This window comes from Jaculus jaculus, chromosome 1, assembly GCF_020740685.1.
Source record: "Jaculus jaculus isolate mJacJac1 chromosome 1, mJacJac1.mat.Y.cur, whole genome shotgun sequence".
NCBI classification, from domain to species: Eukaryota; Metazoa; Chordata; class Mammalia; order Rodentia; family Dipodidae; genus Jaculus; species Jaculus jaculus.
In genome coordinates this window covers 315017176-315035208 of record NC_059102.1, presented here as the reverse complement: position 1 = coordinate 315035208, position 18033 = coordinate 315017176, and the positions used below count along the sequence as shown (strand labels likewise).

The following is an 18033-nucleotide window of genomic DNA, read 5'->3' as shown; positions in this document are numbered from 1 at the left end:
GGACGTGGGCCTGCAGGCTGCCACACTTGACAGCTCTCTTTCTGGAAAGAGTTTGCGCTGCAAGCCTCTTAGCCATTCTTCGAATTTCAGCTCTACATCCCTGTAGGCCACCGGACGGGGTGAGGAGCCCCTCCTCGGGGACTTGGACCGCTGGTTTAAAGACCACCTTGGGCAACGCCGGGAACTAGCGGTTCTAAAGTTGGCTGCGTTTCCATGGTGTCGGCGGTGGGGCCGTGGGGGCGGGCTCACGCAAGCGCCGAGGAGGCGGGTGGGAGGACTCGGAGTGTGGGCGCGCAGGCGCTTTAGGAGACTGTGAAGCCGGTGGCCGCTGGCCGGGCGGCAACAGTAAAGATGGCGGCGGCCCTTGCGGCGGGAGAGACCTGGGCTACGGCTGCGGCGGGGGCTGCGGCTGGGCTCGCGGGGGGACTGTTCGGGGGCAGTAGGGGGTGGCCCTGAGCTGGAGCCGGACCCCGGCTGGCCTCCCCCGCCGCCTCACCGGGGGACAGGTACGGGCCAGGACGTTATGGCGGGGTGGGTGGGGGAGCTGAAGGAGGACCGCTTCAGGCTCCAGAGGACGTTCTCCACAAAGGCAGGGGCTCCAGGGGCCTGGGAGAACTGGGCTGGAGGGAAGGCAGCATTCTCGGACCGCGGGGACTCTGCCGCCGGACCCCGCAGCCAATCAGCGGCCTCGGCCTTTCTGCCCTCGAGGGGGGCGGACCCGGGCGAAGCCCTGTTGTGATGGGAGAGATGCAGGAGATTAAGGGTCAAGGAGTCACTTGTCCTTCGTCCCTAACCATTGCCTCCAGAGCCCCATTACCATGTTGGAGCTCGGAGGTGGGGGAGGGAACAGATTGCAAATCACCCATTTAATCTGCTTCGTTTGCAACCCCGAGGGGCTGGCAGGGATTGAGGAAGAAACGCTGTCTCTTGGACTGTTAGGCTTGCATCCACACTTCCACTTGACCACAGGTCCAGGGCATATCCCACTAGCCAGGTATGAGGGCTCTTGTTATATAGTATAAGGACAGGTCAGATTGGGACTGTCAGTGGTGTTTTCAGAAAAACTGTACTCTGTAAGGAGGGGATGGGTCATAGAGAGGGTGAAAATGGTGAACTGCAACTGTTCAGACTTTCGTTTACTTAAGGGATACTAAGTATTTTCTTGGTGCCAAACACTGCCAGGTACTGGGGATGCAACAATTGATCTGATGGGTGTGATTCATGCTCTCACTGCATGTAGAAGCCAGCACGCATGGTAGCCTACAATCTCATCTCCCTAACCCAAATGGTGACCTGTCTTTTCCTCAGGTCCAGCCTGCGGTGTCCACAATGCCCCAGGCCTCTGAGCACCGCCTGGGCCGCACTCGAGAGCCACCTGTCAATGTACAGCCCCGAGTGGGGTCCAAGTTACCATTTCCCCCTCGGGCCCGCAGCAAGGAGCGCCGAAACCCAGTTCCTGGGCCAAACCCCGTGTTACGACCTCTGCCTCCCCGGCCAGGTCCCCCTGATGAAAGGGCCAAGAAACTGGAGCTGGGACGGGGACGAACCTCAGGCCCTCGTCCTAGAGGCCCGCTTCGGGCAGATCATGGAGTTCCCCTGCCTGGCTCACCACCCCCAACTGTGGCTCTGCCTCTCCCATCCAGGACCAACTTAGCCCGTTCCAAGTCTGTGAGCAGTGGGGACTTGCGTCCAATGGGAATTGCCTTGGGAGGGCATCGTGGTGCTGGAGAGCTGGGGGCTGCACTGAGCCGCTTGGCACTCCGGCCTGAGCCACCCACTTTGAGACGGAGCACTTCTCTTCGCCGTCTTGGGGGCTTTCCTGGACCCCCTACCCTGCTCAGCATACGGACAGAACCCCCTTCTTCCCATGGCTCATTCCATGTGATATCTGCCCGGCCCTCTGAACCTTTCTACTCAGATGACAAGATGGTGAGGACTTGCCAGCACCCGTGATCTTCCACACTCATGTGCCTCAGATGTGGCTTTCTGTCACTCTTTTCTTCAAGTGCTTTTCTCGACCCTTCATTACGCCAGTGGACTCTTTCCTCCCGCTTTACTTCTGGAGTCTTCTAAGCCCTTTTTTGAGTTGTCTGTGATTCCCCAACTTGGTGTGCCATTCCAGTCCCCAAGGAGTTAACCAGACTATTTCAAATTCTTCTTCAAGTCCTTAGGCCCTTACTTTCTCTTACTGCACCCTCTCTCTGTGGACTCCTCCTAGGCCTAATTAATCCCTGGAGCTGACGAGGGGCGGGCTCAGAACATCTGAACTAATGTGGTTGCCCATTTCCCGAGCTAAGTGAGCTAGGCTTATTGCAGTTGGATACAGCAGGAGAGTGTTCAGGAAAGGGCCACGGGGGCAGGAGGGGGCTTTGGGGGCAATAAGGTGGGGGTGAGGAGCAGCTGGGCAACCATGCCAGTGCTTGGGGAGTTGCCTCAGGAGCTGCAACGCAGGCTAGCTGGGCAGAGGAGTAAGTGGGGAATAGGTGTGACAGCCATGGCTGAATCTGTGGTACACTCAGCTGTGATGGGTCTACTGCTCATGACTAGTGAGGTAGGGAGACCCGTGAAGGAAAGGGGTGGGGTTTGGAGCAGAGATGGGGTTGGGGAGGCTGTTGCTGTTGGAAGATTAAAGTGCCAGGTAGAATATGTGGGAACCCGCTGACTATACTCTGACCTTCCAGGCTCATCACACACTGCTTCTGGGTTCTGGTCATATTGGCCTCCGAAATCTGGGAAACACAGTAAGAGCCATTTTCCTGTCCTTCTATAAAAGGAATGTGAAATGGTGCTGGGGGTGGAGAAGACCTGTGGACATGGGGAAGGCATGTGGAAGGAGAGTACTGAAGCTCTCTAAGGCTTCCTGAGCACCAGTCTGGAAAAGTAATGGCAGTGTCCCCACTGCTCCCCAGTGCTTCCTGAATGCCGTGCTACAGTGTTTGAGCAGCACTCGGCCTCTTCGAGACTTTTGTCTGCGAAGGGACTTCCGGCAAGAGGTACCTGGAGGAGGCCGGGCCCAAGAACTCACTGAAGGTGGAGTAACAGTTCTTTTGTTTGCTTCTCCCCTAGCCCCTTGAGGGCCCATCTGCCAATGCTCATGGCCCTCAACCTAGCAATTATCCCCGTGCCTACTTTCCTGGAGAATGTTTCCTACCAAGTCTCCTCCTACCTGCCTCTTTCAGACATTAACTTCTGTTTCCTTCCCCATTCCAACAGCCTTTGCTGATGTGATTGGTGCCCTATGGCACCCTGACTCCTGTGAAGCTGTGAATCCTACTCGATTTCGAGCTGTCTTCCAGAAATATGTTCCCTCCTTCTCTGGATACAGGTGGGAAAATGGGGGAATAGGATTTCTGTCTGGCCATGTCCAGGGATGGGGCCAAGTAGCTCCCTACTGGAGAGAGTAGGGGCAAACATCATTGTTCTGAGCCTTGACATAGTTTCCGTTTCAGGTAGTAGGGACTCATATCTGTTGGGGAATACTTTCTGTGGACTAGGAAATCGGTTGCCCATATTCTGTCTGACTGTAGCCAACAGGATGCCCAAGAGTTCCTGAAGCTCCTCATGGAACGGTTGCACCTTGAAATCAACAGACGGGGCCGCAGGGCAGCGCCAATCCTGACCAGTGGCCCAGCTCCCACTCCACCTCGCCGAGGAACAGCGCTGCGTGAAGAACCTGAGCTAAGGTAAGAGTTACTCCTCCTTCCTTTTCTCACCAGTAGTTTGTCAACATTTCTTCACACAGAGAACTGAGCTAGTCAGAATTGGAGATGTAGGGTCTGAGAAAATTACTTGAGAAGCAGTATGGAAGTAGGAAGAAGGGGAAGAGGAGGGAGGTGAAGAGTGCAGATTGAGGCAGAAAAATAGTGCTAGAAATGTCACCAAATTAAGGCAAGGGGCATAATTTACAACAAAGGGCATGAAAGGGACTTGAAGCCAGGTGGAGGAAGATGACATGTTCTTCCTCATGTTCATTCTTTTTTCTCAGAGTTCCTGTATTTCCCCAGAAAGTTCCCCAAAGTATTACCCCATGAACTGGAAATTTAGAGAAGGGTGTGGGTATGGAGCAGAGTTTGTGGATAATTTCAGTGGAGTTGAGGGTGCCCAGGGTTAGCTGCTATCTCACAGGTGCTCCCTACTTCCCTTGATCTGTGGTAGTGATGATGATCGAGCCAACTTAATGTGGAAGCGTTACCTGGAGCGAGAGGACAGCAAGATTGTGGGTATGGAATGGGGCAAAGAAATGCGGGAACATGAGCATATGTGGATGGGGGCCTGCAGACCTGAGGGGAAGAAGGTGATCCTATCAAGGGCATGGGAACAAGACAAGAACAATAATGAGCATGTGCAGTGGCATGGAGTTTGTCAACAGTGCTGGTGCTGAGAAAGGAGTCAAGCAAAGGGGTGGGAAGAGAGCATCTTGGACATCCAACAATAACTTTTTCTCCTGCCCCTTTGCTTCTGTCTAGACCTGTTTGTGGGCCAGTTGAAAAGTTGCCTAAAGTGCCAGGCCTGTGGGTATCGCTCCACGACCTTCGAGGTGTTTTGTGACCTGTCCCTGCCCATCCCCAAGGTGGGATTCCATAGGATTCCAGGGGTGGATGGAACATGGGTTCTGTAACCCATCCCTGCCTACCCCTAGAGTATGGGTGGGAGTCCTGTGAGTGTCTAACGTAAAACTGAAGCCTTGGTTGATTTGGAAGATTGGAAGAGGAGGTTCAGAACATGCTGACCCTTACTTCCTCTTTCCCCCCACCCAGAAAGGATTTGCTGGGGGCAAAGTGTCTCTGCGGGATTGTTTCAGCCTTTTCACCAAGGAAGAAGAGCTAGAATCGGAAAACGCCCCAGTATGTGGGGGTTCACAAGGGCTATAATAAGGGTGGAAGACCTGGGGGAACTGAATAAAGAGGTTGCATGCTTCCTTAACATGGGAAATAATAGTTACATGTCTGGATTTGTGTTGGAGTCTCAGATATGTCCTAGTGCTCCTAAGGCAAAGGAGGGTGAACCCCAAAGTAATGAAGAATAGACTACATACATGAATTGGGGTATCAGAAAAGCCAGGTGAGTTGAGGACACACTCACCTAACACAATTTGGTATTTATTTAGGTGTGTGACCGATGTCGGCAGAAAACACGAAGTACCAAAAAGTTGACAGTACAAAGATTCCCCCGGATCCTCGTGCTCCATATCCTACTCTTCAAGTTCTTATTTCTCTTGCCTCGTGTTCTCTTTCCTTACCCTCACTGGGTTTTTGCTAGGAAAATTCCTGCCACTTTCTCTACCATTTCCCAAGATGTGTTGGGGGAAGGGAGTATACAGAATTTAGAACTGAAGTTCCCCTCAGAGATCCTCTCCCTCCCAAATGCTCCTTAACCAGGGCTTAGATCTGAATCGATTTTCCACCTCCCGAGGCTCCATCAAGAAAAGTTCAGTAGGTGTAGACTTCCCATTGCAGCGACTGAGCCTAGGGGACTTTGCCAGTGACAAAGCCGGTGAGTCTGGTGAAGATTGTCCCAAAGAGTCCACAGGAGGTAGTTAGAATTTTGATTGTTGAACTTGATCATGTCTATACAGGGAGCCCTGTATACCAGCTGTATGCCCTTTGCAACCACTCTGGTAGCGTCCACTATGGTCACTACACAGCCCTGTGCCGGTGCCAAACTGGTTGGCATGTCTACAATGACTCTCGGTAAGAACAGCCTTTTATTCAACTCCTGTCCTATTCCACTGCTGCCCTGGCACCCTCCTCTTCTGTGAAGCCCCAGAAGACAGTGCCTGGTGGGAGCCTCTCCTAAACTCCACCTGAACACTGTGAGACTCTCGGGGGGATGAGGGAATATACAGGAATAATTACAGCCACTTCCCCATTTCCCTTCTTTCTAGTGTCTCCCCTGTCAGTGAAAATCAGGTGGCGTCCAGTGAGGGCTACGTGCTGTTTTACCAACTGATGCAGGAACCACCCCGGTGCCTGTGACACCCCCTTGAAGCCCTGACAACCTGTGAAATCCTTCCAACACCCTTAAGACCCCAAGCTCCCCATTTACCTCAGAGACGTCTATTTTTGTGTCTTTTTAATCGGGGAGGGGGAGTGGTGGTTGTAGCTCCCATTATTTTTTTTATTAAGAAGTATCCCTCTACCTGGAGGCTCCCTTGTCTCCCTCCCGATGTACAGAGCTTACCAGGCCCTTACCATGTACAGCCCCCAGAACCTCTGCAGTCTCACTTTTTGTGAATAAATTTATTAAGAAAAAATGACATTCTTATTTGTATTTGTGGGGAGGAAGGAGTTGGAGATACAGAACTAGGTCCAATTGGGAGTTTTCTTGGAATCCAATTTCATTTCTGAACAGATGGGGGCGCTCTCAGAACCCTGGGGAAAGGGGCAGAGGGAAGCCAGACCTATACTTATGCCCAGGCACTGAACTCAAAGCAAACCATGACTGTCATGAAGCTCCACGGAGGCCTGAACTACAGTGGAGGCATTGGGGCGCCGGACTTTACTGAGATGGGTACTGTCCCCAGTGGGCAAGGCACCCAAGAACCCCTGTTGACAAACAGTGGGTACGTTGCCGGGTGGCCCCAGCTCCCGTAGGCCCGGTCTGTTGCTAACATCAAGGAGCTGTTTATGGAGCCTCCTCCCCAAGGACTGGCCTCCAGTGTCCCCATCTCCCATCAAAGCTCGTGGGGCCCTCCCTCCAGAGTTCTCACCCTAGCTGGTCTGGGAAACTCAAGCTGGGGAATGCAAACTCCCAAACTCCAGCCTTCGGCTCTCGCTGGGGAGGGCAGCGGGTGCTACGGAAACTCAACTCCCACTTGGCACTGAACAGGTTAACTTACTCCAGAGAGCTGGCAAACTCCCGCGTGCAGCGTCACTGCAACTTCGGCGATCTCATTGGTGAATGTGATCGTGTGTCCTCCAATCCGGGACCCACCTTCCGAACCCTCCAATCCAGAAGCAGGAAAAGAGGCTGGGCGCGTGCGGGTGGGATAGTGAGGATGGGGCCTCTGCGAGACCCCCGGAGTCGGAGTCGGGGGCGGGGGCCAGGCTTGGAGTGAAGCCCCTGCCAGCTTCAAGACCCTGGGGCCGCCGAGCCCCGCACAATTCTGGCCTCCAGCCGCTGGGCTCGAGCGGGCGGCCGGGCAGATAGCGTGGGCGTGGCCCTTATCTGCAGGCCAGAGGTCCAGGCCTCTATCTCCCCTGGCTCCTGGGCGAGGACCCCACTGTGCCACCCGCACGTACGCGCGCTCTGCCGTCCCTTTAAATCAGTAAGTGCCCGGGAGGAACGAGCGGGAATTCGGGAATACACACTGCCTCCGGGTCTGCCCGTCCGTAACTGGGACCTTTTCCCAGGGGTCCCAATGGGCCGGACCGTGATCGTGCTTGGCGGAGGCATCAGCGGCTTGGCCGCCAGTTACCATCTGATCCGAGCCCCCTGTCCCCCTAAGGTGAGTGGCCCACCGGTGCCAGAGAAAGCCTCATTTAATACTTAAGGTTTCTGGAATGCCCAGCGATGCCCACCTCCACCTCAGCCCCGCGGCTTCGGTGTCTTTTGTCGCCAGGTGATCCTCCTGGAGGGCAGTGAGCGTGTGGGGGGCTGGATCCGCTCAGTCCGTGGATCAGATGGTGCGATCTTTGAACTTGGACCTCGAGGAATTAGACCGGCGGGAGCTCTGGGAGCCCGGACGCTACTTCTGGTGAGAGGCCAGGGGAATGTGAAGAGCGTTCTCTAGGTAGTTACCAGGAGAAAGGGTATTTGGTGGGTAGGTCAGATCTTTCCTTCGTTTCTCCTCTTACTGAGGACGTGTGGGAAGCAGGTTTCTGAACTTGGCCTGGACTCCGAAGTGTTGCCTGTGCGGGGAGACCACCCAGCTGCCCAGAACAGGTTCCTGTATGTAGGAGGTGCCCTGCACCCCTTACCCAGTGGGCTCAGGTAACACCATCTGCTCCTTACTGCACACATCCTTCCACCTTGCCCCAGTCCTCACATCCTTTTACATGTCTTCATCTCCCTGTCAACCTTTCCGACAAAAGAGGCCCAAATGAATGGAAATGACCACCCCCCCTCCAGAGTTGGGAAGGTGAGTCCTGTGCTGTTTTCACTATGTCTTCCTCTACACAGGGGGCTACTCCGCCCTTCACCACCCTTCTCCAAACCTCTGTTTTGGGCCGGGCTGCGGGAGTTGATGAAACCCAGGGGCCAAGAGTCCGATGAAACTGTGCACAGTTTTGCCCAGCGCCGCCTTGGACCTGAGGTGACACTACTCAGAGATCTCAAAACTCTTCCCTTCCTAAACCAGCTGGCTATTCAGACCTAACTCTAGCAGTTCTTTTTTATATCATTTTGGAGATACCTTCCTCATATTGCCTGAATCTCGAAACTCAATGTTGGGAGTGAATGCTTTCCCTTCTTATTTTTAGAGTGGGACCATCCCCTTCTCAAGCCCTCTCCCCCCTCCTTTCCTACCAAGCAGGGGCAATGGAAATTAGTCTGGGTAGCTTATTCCTTAGCCTGAGTCCCAGTCTCACCCTTAAGGTGGCATCTCTAGCCATGGACAGTCTCTGCCGTGGAGTGTTTGCAGGCAACAGCCGTGAGCTCAGCATCCGGTCCTGTTTTCCCAGTCTCTTCCAAGCTGAGCAAACCCATCGGTCCATATTACTGGGGCTGCTGCTGGGGGCAGGTGAGGGGGGATTGGCTCAAAGGGTGAAGATACCAAGGTCTGCCAAAGTGAACTCCTGGGGACAAGGGGCACCATTTTGATCATGTCTTTTTTGCTTCCCCCTCTTCAGGGAAGACTCCACAGCCAGACTCTGGACTTATTCGCCAGGCCAGGGCTGAGCGATGGAGCCAGTGGTCACTTCGTGGAGGGCTGGAGATGTTGCCCCAGGCCCTTCATACACACCTGACCAGTAAAGGGGTCAGTGTTCTCAGAGGTCAGCCAGTCTGTGGGCTCAGCCTCCAGCCAGAAGGGCGCTGGAAGGTGAGTTCCTGGGGTGCAATAAACCTCTGTTGTTTCCATCTTTAAGTGGTTTGGATAGCCCAGGGCTAAAGCTCTGGAGTTATTCATTTCCCTGCCTTAGAAGCCACTTAGATATTGGCTATCCCACGTTCTTATGCTTTGTTTGTGGGCATTCCTCAAGGAACCTTTAGGTGCAAGTCTGTGGGTAGAAGAGGTGCTTGTGAGTGGCTCAGGGATGGGGAAAGAACCACTGCCTCCACTGAACGTTTCAGAACAGCTGTCCTGGCCTGTCTGGCCCACCTCCTGGAGGGGACAGGGGAGTGATTTTTGTTCAGATAACAGTCATATTCTTCATCCAAGGTCAGCACCCAGTTCTTGCCACTTGGGCACCTGGAAACTGAGGTAGCAAATCTCATTTTACCCCAAAAGTGCTCACCACTGTGTCTTTCAAATGTTCTCATCTTCTAGGTGTCTCTAGGAGACAGCAGTCTGGAAGCTGACCACATTATTAGTGCCATTCCAGCTCCAGGTAATGGGACAGCCCCGTCCTGTCCTAACCATCATGAGACAATAGTTATTCCCTCCTGGGAAGCAGGAGCATACCATGTTACAGAAGTGGTTATCCCTGTGGGAGTCTACTCCTTAAGAGAACTGACCAAGTTGTAGTGTGATTGCCTTCTGAGTCGGGTCTCTGCCTTATCTCCTCCAGCACTCAGCAAGCTGCTCCCTGCCGAGGCTGCACCTCTGGCTCGTGTCCTGAGTACCATCACCGCTGTGTCTGTAGCTGTGGTGAATCTGCAGTACCGAGGAGTTCGTCTGCCTGTCCAGGTGTGACAGAGAAGGGAAGAGATAGGCTCAGCTGGAGCCCTTCCCTCCTTTCTGACCTACACGTGTCTTCCTCTCCAGGGATTTGGACATTTGGTGCCATCCTCAGAAGACCCAATTGTTCTTGGCATTGTATATGATTCAGTTGCTTTCCCTGAGCAGGATGGGAACCCCCCAGGCCTTAGAGTGACTGTAAGAAGAGGAAAATTTGCTTAGTGGGGTTTCCAAAGGGCTCTTCTATGCCCCGGTATAGACAAGGCAAGCTGGTCAGTGCTGAATTTCCGGTCTAGGTGATGTTGGGAGGTTCCTGGTTACAAATGCTAGAAGCTAGTGGCTGTGAACTGTCTGAGGAGCTGTTTCAACAACGGGCACAGAAAGCAGCTGCCACACAGTTAGGTCTGAAGGAGCAACCAAGTCACTGCTTGGTCCATTTTCACAAGGTGAGTTGGGGTAAGTTCCCATCAGTTCCTTATTGTAGACCTTGAAGGTAGGCACTGGTATCTTGATCGATATATGTCAATTAAGACCTGGGAAATTAATCAATTCCCCCCACCCCCGTATCCTCTCTCTTCAGAACTGTATTCCCCAGTATACACTAGGCCACTGGCAAAAACTGGGTAAGTCGGGAAAGCAACTGGACTAAGGAGCTAAAGAAGTGTGACCCCAACTACAATGTTCCTTTCACCCTTCCCTTCCAGAGTCAGCTGTGCAGTTCTTGGCTGCTCAGAGGATGCCCCTGACTCTGGCTGGAGCCTCCTATGAGGGGGTTGCTGTCAACGACTGTATAGAGAGTGGGCGCCAGGCAGCAGTCACTGTCCTGGGCACAGAATCTAATAGCTGATCCCCCCAACTCCTAGTTATGAAAATAAAGTTTCTGGAGCTTAGCTTGGTCTTGCTGTTCTGACACCCTATGGACATGGGGGTGAGGGTCTGGTAAAAATGTAACTGGGAGGCAGAAAGCAGAGCAGATGTGAGACAAAGTCCTTTATTAGAAAAGATATCAAAATCCCACCCCCTGAGCCAAGACCAGAAGAGAGAACTACTCCAGCACTGGCAGAAAGGACCCAGGTAGGGGCTTCCTTCACCAGACAGCTTCCTGGGAACCATAAATAGAATAAATATTCACAGAGGTCCCAGGAGAAGCCAAATCACTCTTTGAAAAGAGTGATGTCCATGGATGAGGAAGGGGCTTGGGGTCCAGCCCTGCTCCTACCCCAGGGGACAAGGGACTCTCGGGAGTCACCACATAAAATCATGACATCAAGGATTCACAGTCGTAAGCCCTGGCAGGAGACCCCAAGAAAGAGGGACCCCCAGGTCTAGAGGAGCCCAGCTCCAGTCTAGCAATGAGGAGAGGTCCCTGCCCCCCAGCATAGCACTAGTTTAATTCCCCCACATCCCTCTGAGAGCAGTGAGGAGCTGAGGACGGGGAAGATACAACCCCTTTGGTTCAGTTTCATGATGAAGGTGGGCAGGCAGGAGTCAGGGTGAGCCACGGGGCGCTGTGTGGTTGGCAGTAGGCAGAGGACCAGGCCTAGCTGGGGGCCGGCGCTGCAGCATCTCCTGACGGAAGGCTTGGGAAGAACCAGGTGGGTATCTGGGACCGGAGGCAGACCGGGGACCCCGAGGGTCAGTCCCAATATCTGCAGTGATGTTGGTATAGAGAGGACCCAGCTCTCGAGCCAGCAATCGGTAGGTCAGTGAGTTCATCCCATCTTGTGTCCAAGAGTTCTGAGTGCGGACCAGGAGGTCAAATCTGAGGGTTAGAGGTTTGAAACTAAGATCCAGAAAGGAACAGCCAGGAATCTAGGGGCCTTCAGAAGTTTTCTGGCAGAGGAAACATGAGACTCCAATGATAGTGGCAGGGAGTTCTCCCTACCTGTGGGGGTTTTCCTCGTTGCCCTTATCTCCTCGGTGCTTCACCATCTTATAATGCCCCACAGATGTGGGGGGCCGAGAGATCTTCATCCCAGCCAGACGTACCCTATGGGAAAAGTGAAGGGATCCTGGAGGCTCTGGAGTGGAAGAAAGCTGCTGACGGGTGAACAAGAAGAACAAAGCCAGCAAGGAAGGAATTACATATTTCTGTACACAAAAACCAATTATTAATAGTTTGGGGGAGGAGTATAAGGGGGTGGAAAATCAAATCAAACAGAAAGAAGAAAATGGCTAAAGAGAATTGGAAAAGCTGTCCAGGTAGCCTAGTGCCTAGTACCCTGACACCTTTAAAGAACTGCAGAGGTAGGGTTGTACCTCCTGTATCTGCTACTAAATGGCTTCCTTGGAGTTGCAAGGAGAGAGAAAGAGGTCATTTTGTCCAAGGAATAGGAACTGGAAACCCAAATTCAGAATCTTGGGCCTTTTTTGGCCAGGGTGTTAGTGGTGGGTGAGGGGAACCAGAGATTGAATCCAGGACTGTTTTGCCAAGCTGCACCCCTAGCCCAGCAGCTCTTACTTAGAATAGTGTCCTAGTGAGTTGGAGAGAGGGCTTAGCCGTTAAGGTGCTTGCCTGCAGAGCCTAATGACCAGGGCTCATCCTCCCGTACCCATGACTGCAACACCATGTAAAGCCAGATGCACAAAGTGGCACAAGGATCTGGAGTCCATTTGCAGTGAAAAGAGGCCCTGGCATGTGTGCACATATTACCTCCCTCTTTTTCTCTCTGCTTGCAAGTAAATAAAAAAAAAATTTTTTTTAATTGGGCATGGTGGCACATGCCTTTAGTCTCAGCACTTGGGAGGCAAAGTGATGAGTTCGAGGCCACCCTGAGACTACATAGTGAATTCCAGGTCAGCCTGGGCTTGAATGAGACCCTACCTCAAAAACAAAAACAAAAAAGAATAGTGTCTTAGTTACCTAACTCCTCTTCCCCTCCCGCTACGTGTTTTGAAAAGAATAGAAGCAGGTAATTGGGACCTTATAAGAAACAAATTCTAATTCTGACAGAAGTCAGGATTGAAGATGACATGGGACAGAACTGAAAGAATATATGCATCTAGAATTTGCTAATACACACCCAGAACAGATGAGAATTCATGGAAAGATGTCATCCCAGCGGACAAAGGGGAGGGAGCGGCGGACCCAGCATATTAAGCCCAAATACTCATTTCAAGCATAAAACTGGGACGACAGCAGAAGCTGAAGGTCGGAATGTTTCCCAGCTAAGAAATGAGTGGCATCATGCCAGTGGCACAGGCTGTTTTGTTTTCTTGTTTTTAAGTGTTTGTGGGCCCACATGGAGCATAATCTCTGCCCTGTATCCCAAGAAAAGGGGTACGTTGGTAAGTATAGCAGAAGGCAGAACTAATCTGTCCTATCTCCTCCAGAAATGCAACCAACCAGATCTAGGAAACTGAAAGATGACAGAATGGAAAGCCTGGCTTGAGTAAACTAAAAAGACCAATGACCACGGAGCTAAAGATCAGTGTTGAAAGATGTACAGCCAGGGTTAGGGTCAAGAGGTGGGTGGCAGGAAATCTGAAATCTGACCTGGTAGCAATGTCGTCATCCTCACCACCCCAGCCCCAGTATTCATTGGGGAAGCCATTCATCTTCAGATACTGGTCGGGGGTGAGCGCTGAGACCCCTCCAAAGTACTGAGGGTACGGGAGGCTAGGGAGAAAAAGATCCTTGCATTCCACAAGTCTAGAGCTTCGTCCCTACCCACGTCCCTTTGGCTTTCCTCTTTCCACTGCACAGCCGATTCTCCCGCTTCCCAGCACCTTGCCATGCCCTCTACCTGTATCCAAACTTGTTCATGGCAACAGCAACATGGCGGGGTCCCCGGGGGTCACACACATAGAGATTATGGTCATTTTCTGGCAGGAGGTCCACATCATGCAAGAACAGGCAGTCCCATTCTTCATCACGCAGGGCTTCCCGCACCCCAACATTCAGTAGCTTTGCCCTGTTAAATGTTCCATTTCCAGCCTGAAAAACAATGGAGGGGAACCAGGCTATGCATGGAGGAGGCAGACAGCAGCGGAGAGAGGGGGCTAAGGAGAAAAGAGGGCAATTGAAGTGGGATGTGGGACAAGGCGGATGAAGAGAAAGGCCCAAGCATAGTGGTACATGCCTGTAATCCTCTCAGGCTGAGGCAGGAGGATCTTGAGGTTGAGGCCAGCCTGGACTACAAAGTATGATCTTCTTACAAACACACAATTGTTCTCATTCAATTTTTTTTTTTTTTAAACTTTATTTATTTGAGAGAGAGAGAATGGGTGTGCCAGGGCCTCCAGCCACTGCAAACGAACTCCAGATACATGCGCCCTCTTGTGCATCTGGCTTATGTGGGTTCTGGGAAACTGAACTGAGGTCCTTAGGCTTTGCAGGCAAATGCCTTACCAGGTGCTGCTATTTAGAATTTCTTTCTGACAACCAGTAACCACGGGGAACAAATAGTATGCCAATTATCTCTCTCTCGTTTATTTATTTATTTGCCTCGTTTTTGAGGACACAGTTTTTTCCTCTTCCTCAAGGTCACACGTCACCAATGGCAGAACTACAATTTTAGCCCACACCTGCCCAATTTCAAGTTCAAATAAGCCACTCAACAAAGCGTAATACATGAAAGTGTAGGGCAGTGAGAGTTCTGTAAAGAAAGTAAGAAGCATGGGATTAACATGGAAGAGCAGCTGAGTGCTTCTCCATATTCCACTGTTGGCCCTCTTATAATTATTCCATGGACCATCAGATGAGAAGGGTGCCTGAGCTTCCTTACATGAAAGAAACTGGGGCGGGGGAGGAGGACGGTAGGAGAAGGAAGGAAAAGATAGAATAAAGCAGAGGTAGAGGGTACCTGGTGGATGACATAGATGCCATATGCAAGCTGCTGGCGCTGAAGGAAGGGGTGCAGGTGGTAGAGCAGAAGGCGCAGGTGGTGCTCCCGGGCACGATGGGGTACAATAATGGCTGTTCGGGAGCGAGGTTCACACCCTGCGGGGCGGTACCGGCCCCCTGGTTCTACCCGGGGATTCCGCTCCACAATCTCTGCTATCGATGGCACTGGGCTAAAGGACACTGATACGGGGCCCACTGTTGAGAGGAAATGGCAAACAGATTGGAGGAGCAAGGAGAAAAGACTGAACATCACAGCCTGGGAATACCTCTGGCCTATCCGTTTGGTTCTAGGTTCAGTTCCCCGGGACCCACTCGAAAATCTAATAAGCCATGGTTTCTCCTCACTGGGACGACTCTACAAAGCCTGGAAGGTACAGTCTTCATTTCTTTTTTTATATTCAATTTAATTTAATTGGAAGACAGAGAGAGAAAGAGGCAGATAGAGAGCAAGAGAAAATGGGCACACTAGGGCCTCCAGGCACATGTGCCACCTTGTGTATCTGGCTTTATGTAAGTACTGGGGAACTGAACTCAGGTCCTTAGGCTTTGCAAGCAAAAGTCTTAACCACTGAGCCATCTCTCCAGCACAGGTACATATGGGCTTCTTACCTAGTCTACCTTAATTTAGGTTGACATAGCTTACTCTTGCCCCATAGTAGTTGAAACTCGAGTTGAAAGAAGAGAACAGGGCATGCAGTTAATTAAACCAGAGCTCTTCTACAAGGGCAATAATTCCTAGCCTGGGGCAGGAATAGCCCATAAATGTGCAGGCAGTAAGAAGCTGACCCAAGAGCCTAGTCTAAATTCTGAATTCACAATCCACTGTAACTCAACCTCAGCCACCTTCAGAGTACATTCATCTAAGTCCCACTCCTGCCCAGGACTCCCACACCTGCCCAGGACTCCCTGCCCCCACATCTTGTCCTTGTCACCTTTCTCCTGTACTCACCTAGGAAAGGAGATCGTTCTGGACAGTAGGGCAGAGCTTGAGGGGCTGGAGGACCCCCTGCAGCTATAGGAGCCCCAGGCAGGCGGCTGAGGTTAGTATAGACGTCACGGGGATGAGAGTAGTCAAATGTTGGCCCCTGATCCCGACCAAACAGGGCACTGAGGCTCCGGAAGCCCCCTAGTGACAGGTACATCATGACAGCCAACTGGGAGCCCACAAGCAGGGCCAGTGTGCAGGGCCTTTCCAGCAACCTCCGCAGCATCTTGACTTGAGGTCTGGGAGGGAGAATGGAAGGTTCTGGGAGAGGCAGAAAAGATGCAAGCCGTGGAGGAGAAAGCAGGTAGGTAGCACAAGGGGCAGAAAGGAAATCCAGGCAGAAAACAAGGTCACAGGAATAAGCACAGGTGTACAATTAGTCACGGCAGAACAGAAAGTCACCACCATTAGCCCTATCAAGCCAGGTTTCACTTTCACCCACATCCTGGCAACCACTCCCACCGTTTATCTACTCTGTCTCCCCTCTCGGGTCCCAAATTCATTTCAGAAGACTCTCTGAAGTCCCTTTGATCCTTTTTGTTGTTGTTTTGGTTTTTCAAGGTAGGTCTCACTCTAGCTCAGGTTGACCTGGACTTCACTATGTAGTCTCAGGGTGGCCTCGATCTCACAGCAGTTCTCCTACCTCTGCCTCCCAAGTGCTGGGATTAAAGGTGTGCACCACCATGCCCAGCTTTTTTTTGTTTTTTACACGTGTGTGTGCACAACAAGGTCTCTTGCCCATTTGGCTTGATGTGCACAGCTGTGGAATTGCTTTCCAAGCAAGTACCTTTAACCACTGAGCCATCTCCTCAACCCCTCCTCCAATCTGTTTTTTTTTTTTAAGGTAGGGTATGGCTGTAGGCCAGGCTGACCCCTGGAATTCACTATGTAGTCTCTGGGTGGCCTTGTACTCACAGTTACCTTTCTACCTCTGCCTCTTGAGTGCTGGGATTAAAGGTGTGTGCCACCATACCCAGTCTCCTCCAATAATTTTCTTAGTTATTTTAATTACTGGTTTTTTTTTTTTTTTTCAAATAGGGTCTCACTCTATAGCTTAGACTCTCACCTGAAACTCACTATATAGCCCAGGTTAGCTTTGAACTCTCTACAGCTAGCCCCTCCTATCTTAAAAGGGAAGAAACAGACTCACCTAGGTTCAAGCTGTCTTCTTCCGGATCATGGGGGCTCCAGGGGGTCCCCGAGGGGCAGAGATGTAAGACATTATCTAAAATTGGAAATGCCACAGAGAACAGAGAAAGGCTCCATCGAGCATTCCCGCAGCGAATCTGGGACCAACAGTAGCGGTCAAGGAAAACCAGTCACCTGCATGGGCACAGATCAAGACCACAATGAAGCAGGTTTCCCATCGGGGGAGGTGAAGGAAAATGACTAGCAACAAGAGATGAGAGGCTACACAACGAGTTCGAGACCAGCCTTGGCTACACACGAGACGTAAGACCCTGTCTCCAAAAAATAAAAGGCTGTACTTAACCAACAGGAGTGGGGACAGGGAAACAAGTAGAAGCACCGCCAACACGTTCCAGAAGCAATATGGTCATGACAGGACCTAAGAGAACCCGGGGCAAAGGAGGAAACAGGTTCTTTCCGTTCCTCGCGTTCGGGATCGGGGGGAGCTCCTCTTAAGGGCAGGAGCGGGACCACCTGGCAGCAGCAAGCAAGCGAGCAGCCCGGGAGCGAGCAGGGTGGAGTCCCCCCTCCACCTTTTCACCTTTCTCCGGCCCTAATGGGGGTGGGGAGGTCGGTTACCGAAGTGAGTCGCCCGGGAAGGCGAGGCAGAGACCACAGAGGGTACCTGGGCGGGCTCACCTGGAGGGGCGTGGTCAGCGCTCGGCCCGGGACTCAAGCCCCCGTTCTTTCGGAGCACGCCCATTCCACCGCCCGGCTCTGCTCGGGCTCGCGCCGGCGCCGCCGTACGGAGAGTGAAGCCAGCCTGCCCCGCGTCCACACTTGCACTTGAGATCCCAGCCGTGCTCAGCCTGGTCTCTAGCTTTACCCCACAAGTCCTCACCCTCTCGACCTCCCGAACCTTCGTCCGAGGCCTCGTTCCCCACCGCCCCCAGCCTACATACCTGGTCAGCCTTCCCGTCGTCACCGCCACCCCGACAGCCGGGCAGACATCGCCGCCGCCATCTTGGAAGCGGGCGCTGGGGGCGGGGCCTCGCGTCACGGGGCGGGGCCTCCGGGCCGAGCCTCCCCCGAGCCCGCCGAGCGCCGGGCTCTCCGCGCCGTGCATCCCCGAGGCTCCCGGGCCCTGGGCGGCTCCGGCTCCGCGGCGCTGTGAAGCGGGTGATGCGGAGGGGGCCTTGCACTTCTGGCTCCCACCCCGCGGTCTCCTAACGGGATTCCGTTTCTCAGCATCTCAAGTCTTTTTTTTTTTTTTTTCTTTTTTCTTCCCAAGAGGCC

The 18033-nt window shown here is 52.6% G+C and overlaps 3 protein-coding genes across 12 annotated transcripts; 2 read left to right on the top strand and 1 right to left on the bottom strand.

Annotated features, from left to right (window-relative positions):
* The first annotated feature begins 449 nt into the window (after positions 1-449).
* On the top strand, positions 450-6256 carry Usp21 (ubiquitin specific peptidase 21). Of its 2 annotated transcripts, XM_045142237.1 has the most exons (13): positions 450-506; positions 1309-1929; positions 2682-2741; positions 2910-3030; positions 3214-3325; positions 3528-3683; positions 4156-4220; positions 4467-4570; positions 4758-4844; positions 5108-5186; positions 5386-5493; positions 5576-5690; positions 5885-6256. In XM_045142237.1, exons 2-13 carry the CDS (start codon positions 1330-1332, stop codon positions 5973-5975), a joined length of 1698 nt encoding a protein of 565 aa, XP_044998172.1. In that variant the 5' UTR covers positions 450-506; positions 1309-1329; the 3' UTR covers positions 5976-6256. The 2 variants fall into 2 exon arrangements, with proteins under 2 accessions (XP_044998172.1, XP_044998173.1); XM_045142238.1 differs by lacking the exons at positions 450-506; positions 2682-2741.
* Positions 6257-6960: 704 nt separating this feature from the next.
* Positions 6961-10668, top strand: Ppox (protoporphyrinogen oxidase). 5 transcript variants are annotated; one of them, XM_004671136.3, is made up of 13 exons: positions 6961-7267; positions 7353-7447; positions 7562-7696; positions 7817-7932; positions 8122-8254; positions 8536-8680; positions 8790-8980; positions 9428-9488; positions 9669-9787; positions 9866-9976; positions 10075-10224; positions 10359-10401; positions 10483-10668. In XM_004671136.3, exons 2-13 carry the CDS (start codon positions 7361-7363, stop codon positions 10623-10625), a joined length of 1434 nt encoding a protein of 477 aa, XP_004671193.2. In that variant the 5' UTR covers positions 6961-7267; positions 7353-7360; the 3' UTR covers positions 10626-10668. The 5 variants fall into 5 exon arrangements, with proteins under 5 accessions (XP_004671193.2, XP_044998052.1, XP_044998053.1 ...); XM_045142117.1 differs by lacking the exon at positions 7353-7447 and having other exon boundaries at positions 6962-7267; positions 7801-7932; XM_045142115.1 differs by lacking the exon at positions 6961-7267 and having other exon boundaries at positions 7801-7932.
* An 85-nt stretch (positions 10669-10753) lies between these two features.
* Positions 10754-17779, bottom strand: B4galt3 (beta-1,4-galactosyltransferase 3). 5 transcript variants are annotated; one of them, XM_045141892.1, is made up of 8 exons: positions 17700-17779; positions 16760-16932; positions 15574-15870; positions 14584-14819; positions 13525-13715; positions 13275-13397; positions 11664-11768; positions 10754-11540 (listed from the first exon to the last, which is right to left on the bottom strand). In XM_045141892.1, exons 3-8 carry the CDS (start codon positions 15833-15835, stop codon positions 11267-11269), a joined length of 1191 nt encoding a protein of 396 aa, XP_044997827.1. In that variant the 5' UTR covers positions 15836-15870; positions 16760-16932; positions 17700-17779; the 3' UTR covers positions 10754-11266. The 5 variants fall into 5 exon arrangements, with proteins under 5 accessions (XP_044997827.1, XP_044997830.1, XP_044997829.1 ...); XM_045141895.1 differs by having other exon boundaries at positions 15574-15848; positions 16760-16834; positions 17700-17737; XM_045141894.1 differs by lacking the exon at positions 17700-17779 and adding an exon at positions 17437-17626 and having other exon boundaries at positions 15574-15848.
* Positions 17780-18033: the final 254 nt, after the last annotated feature.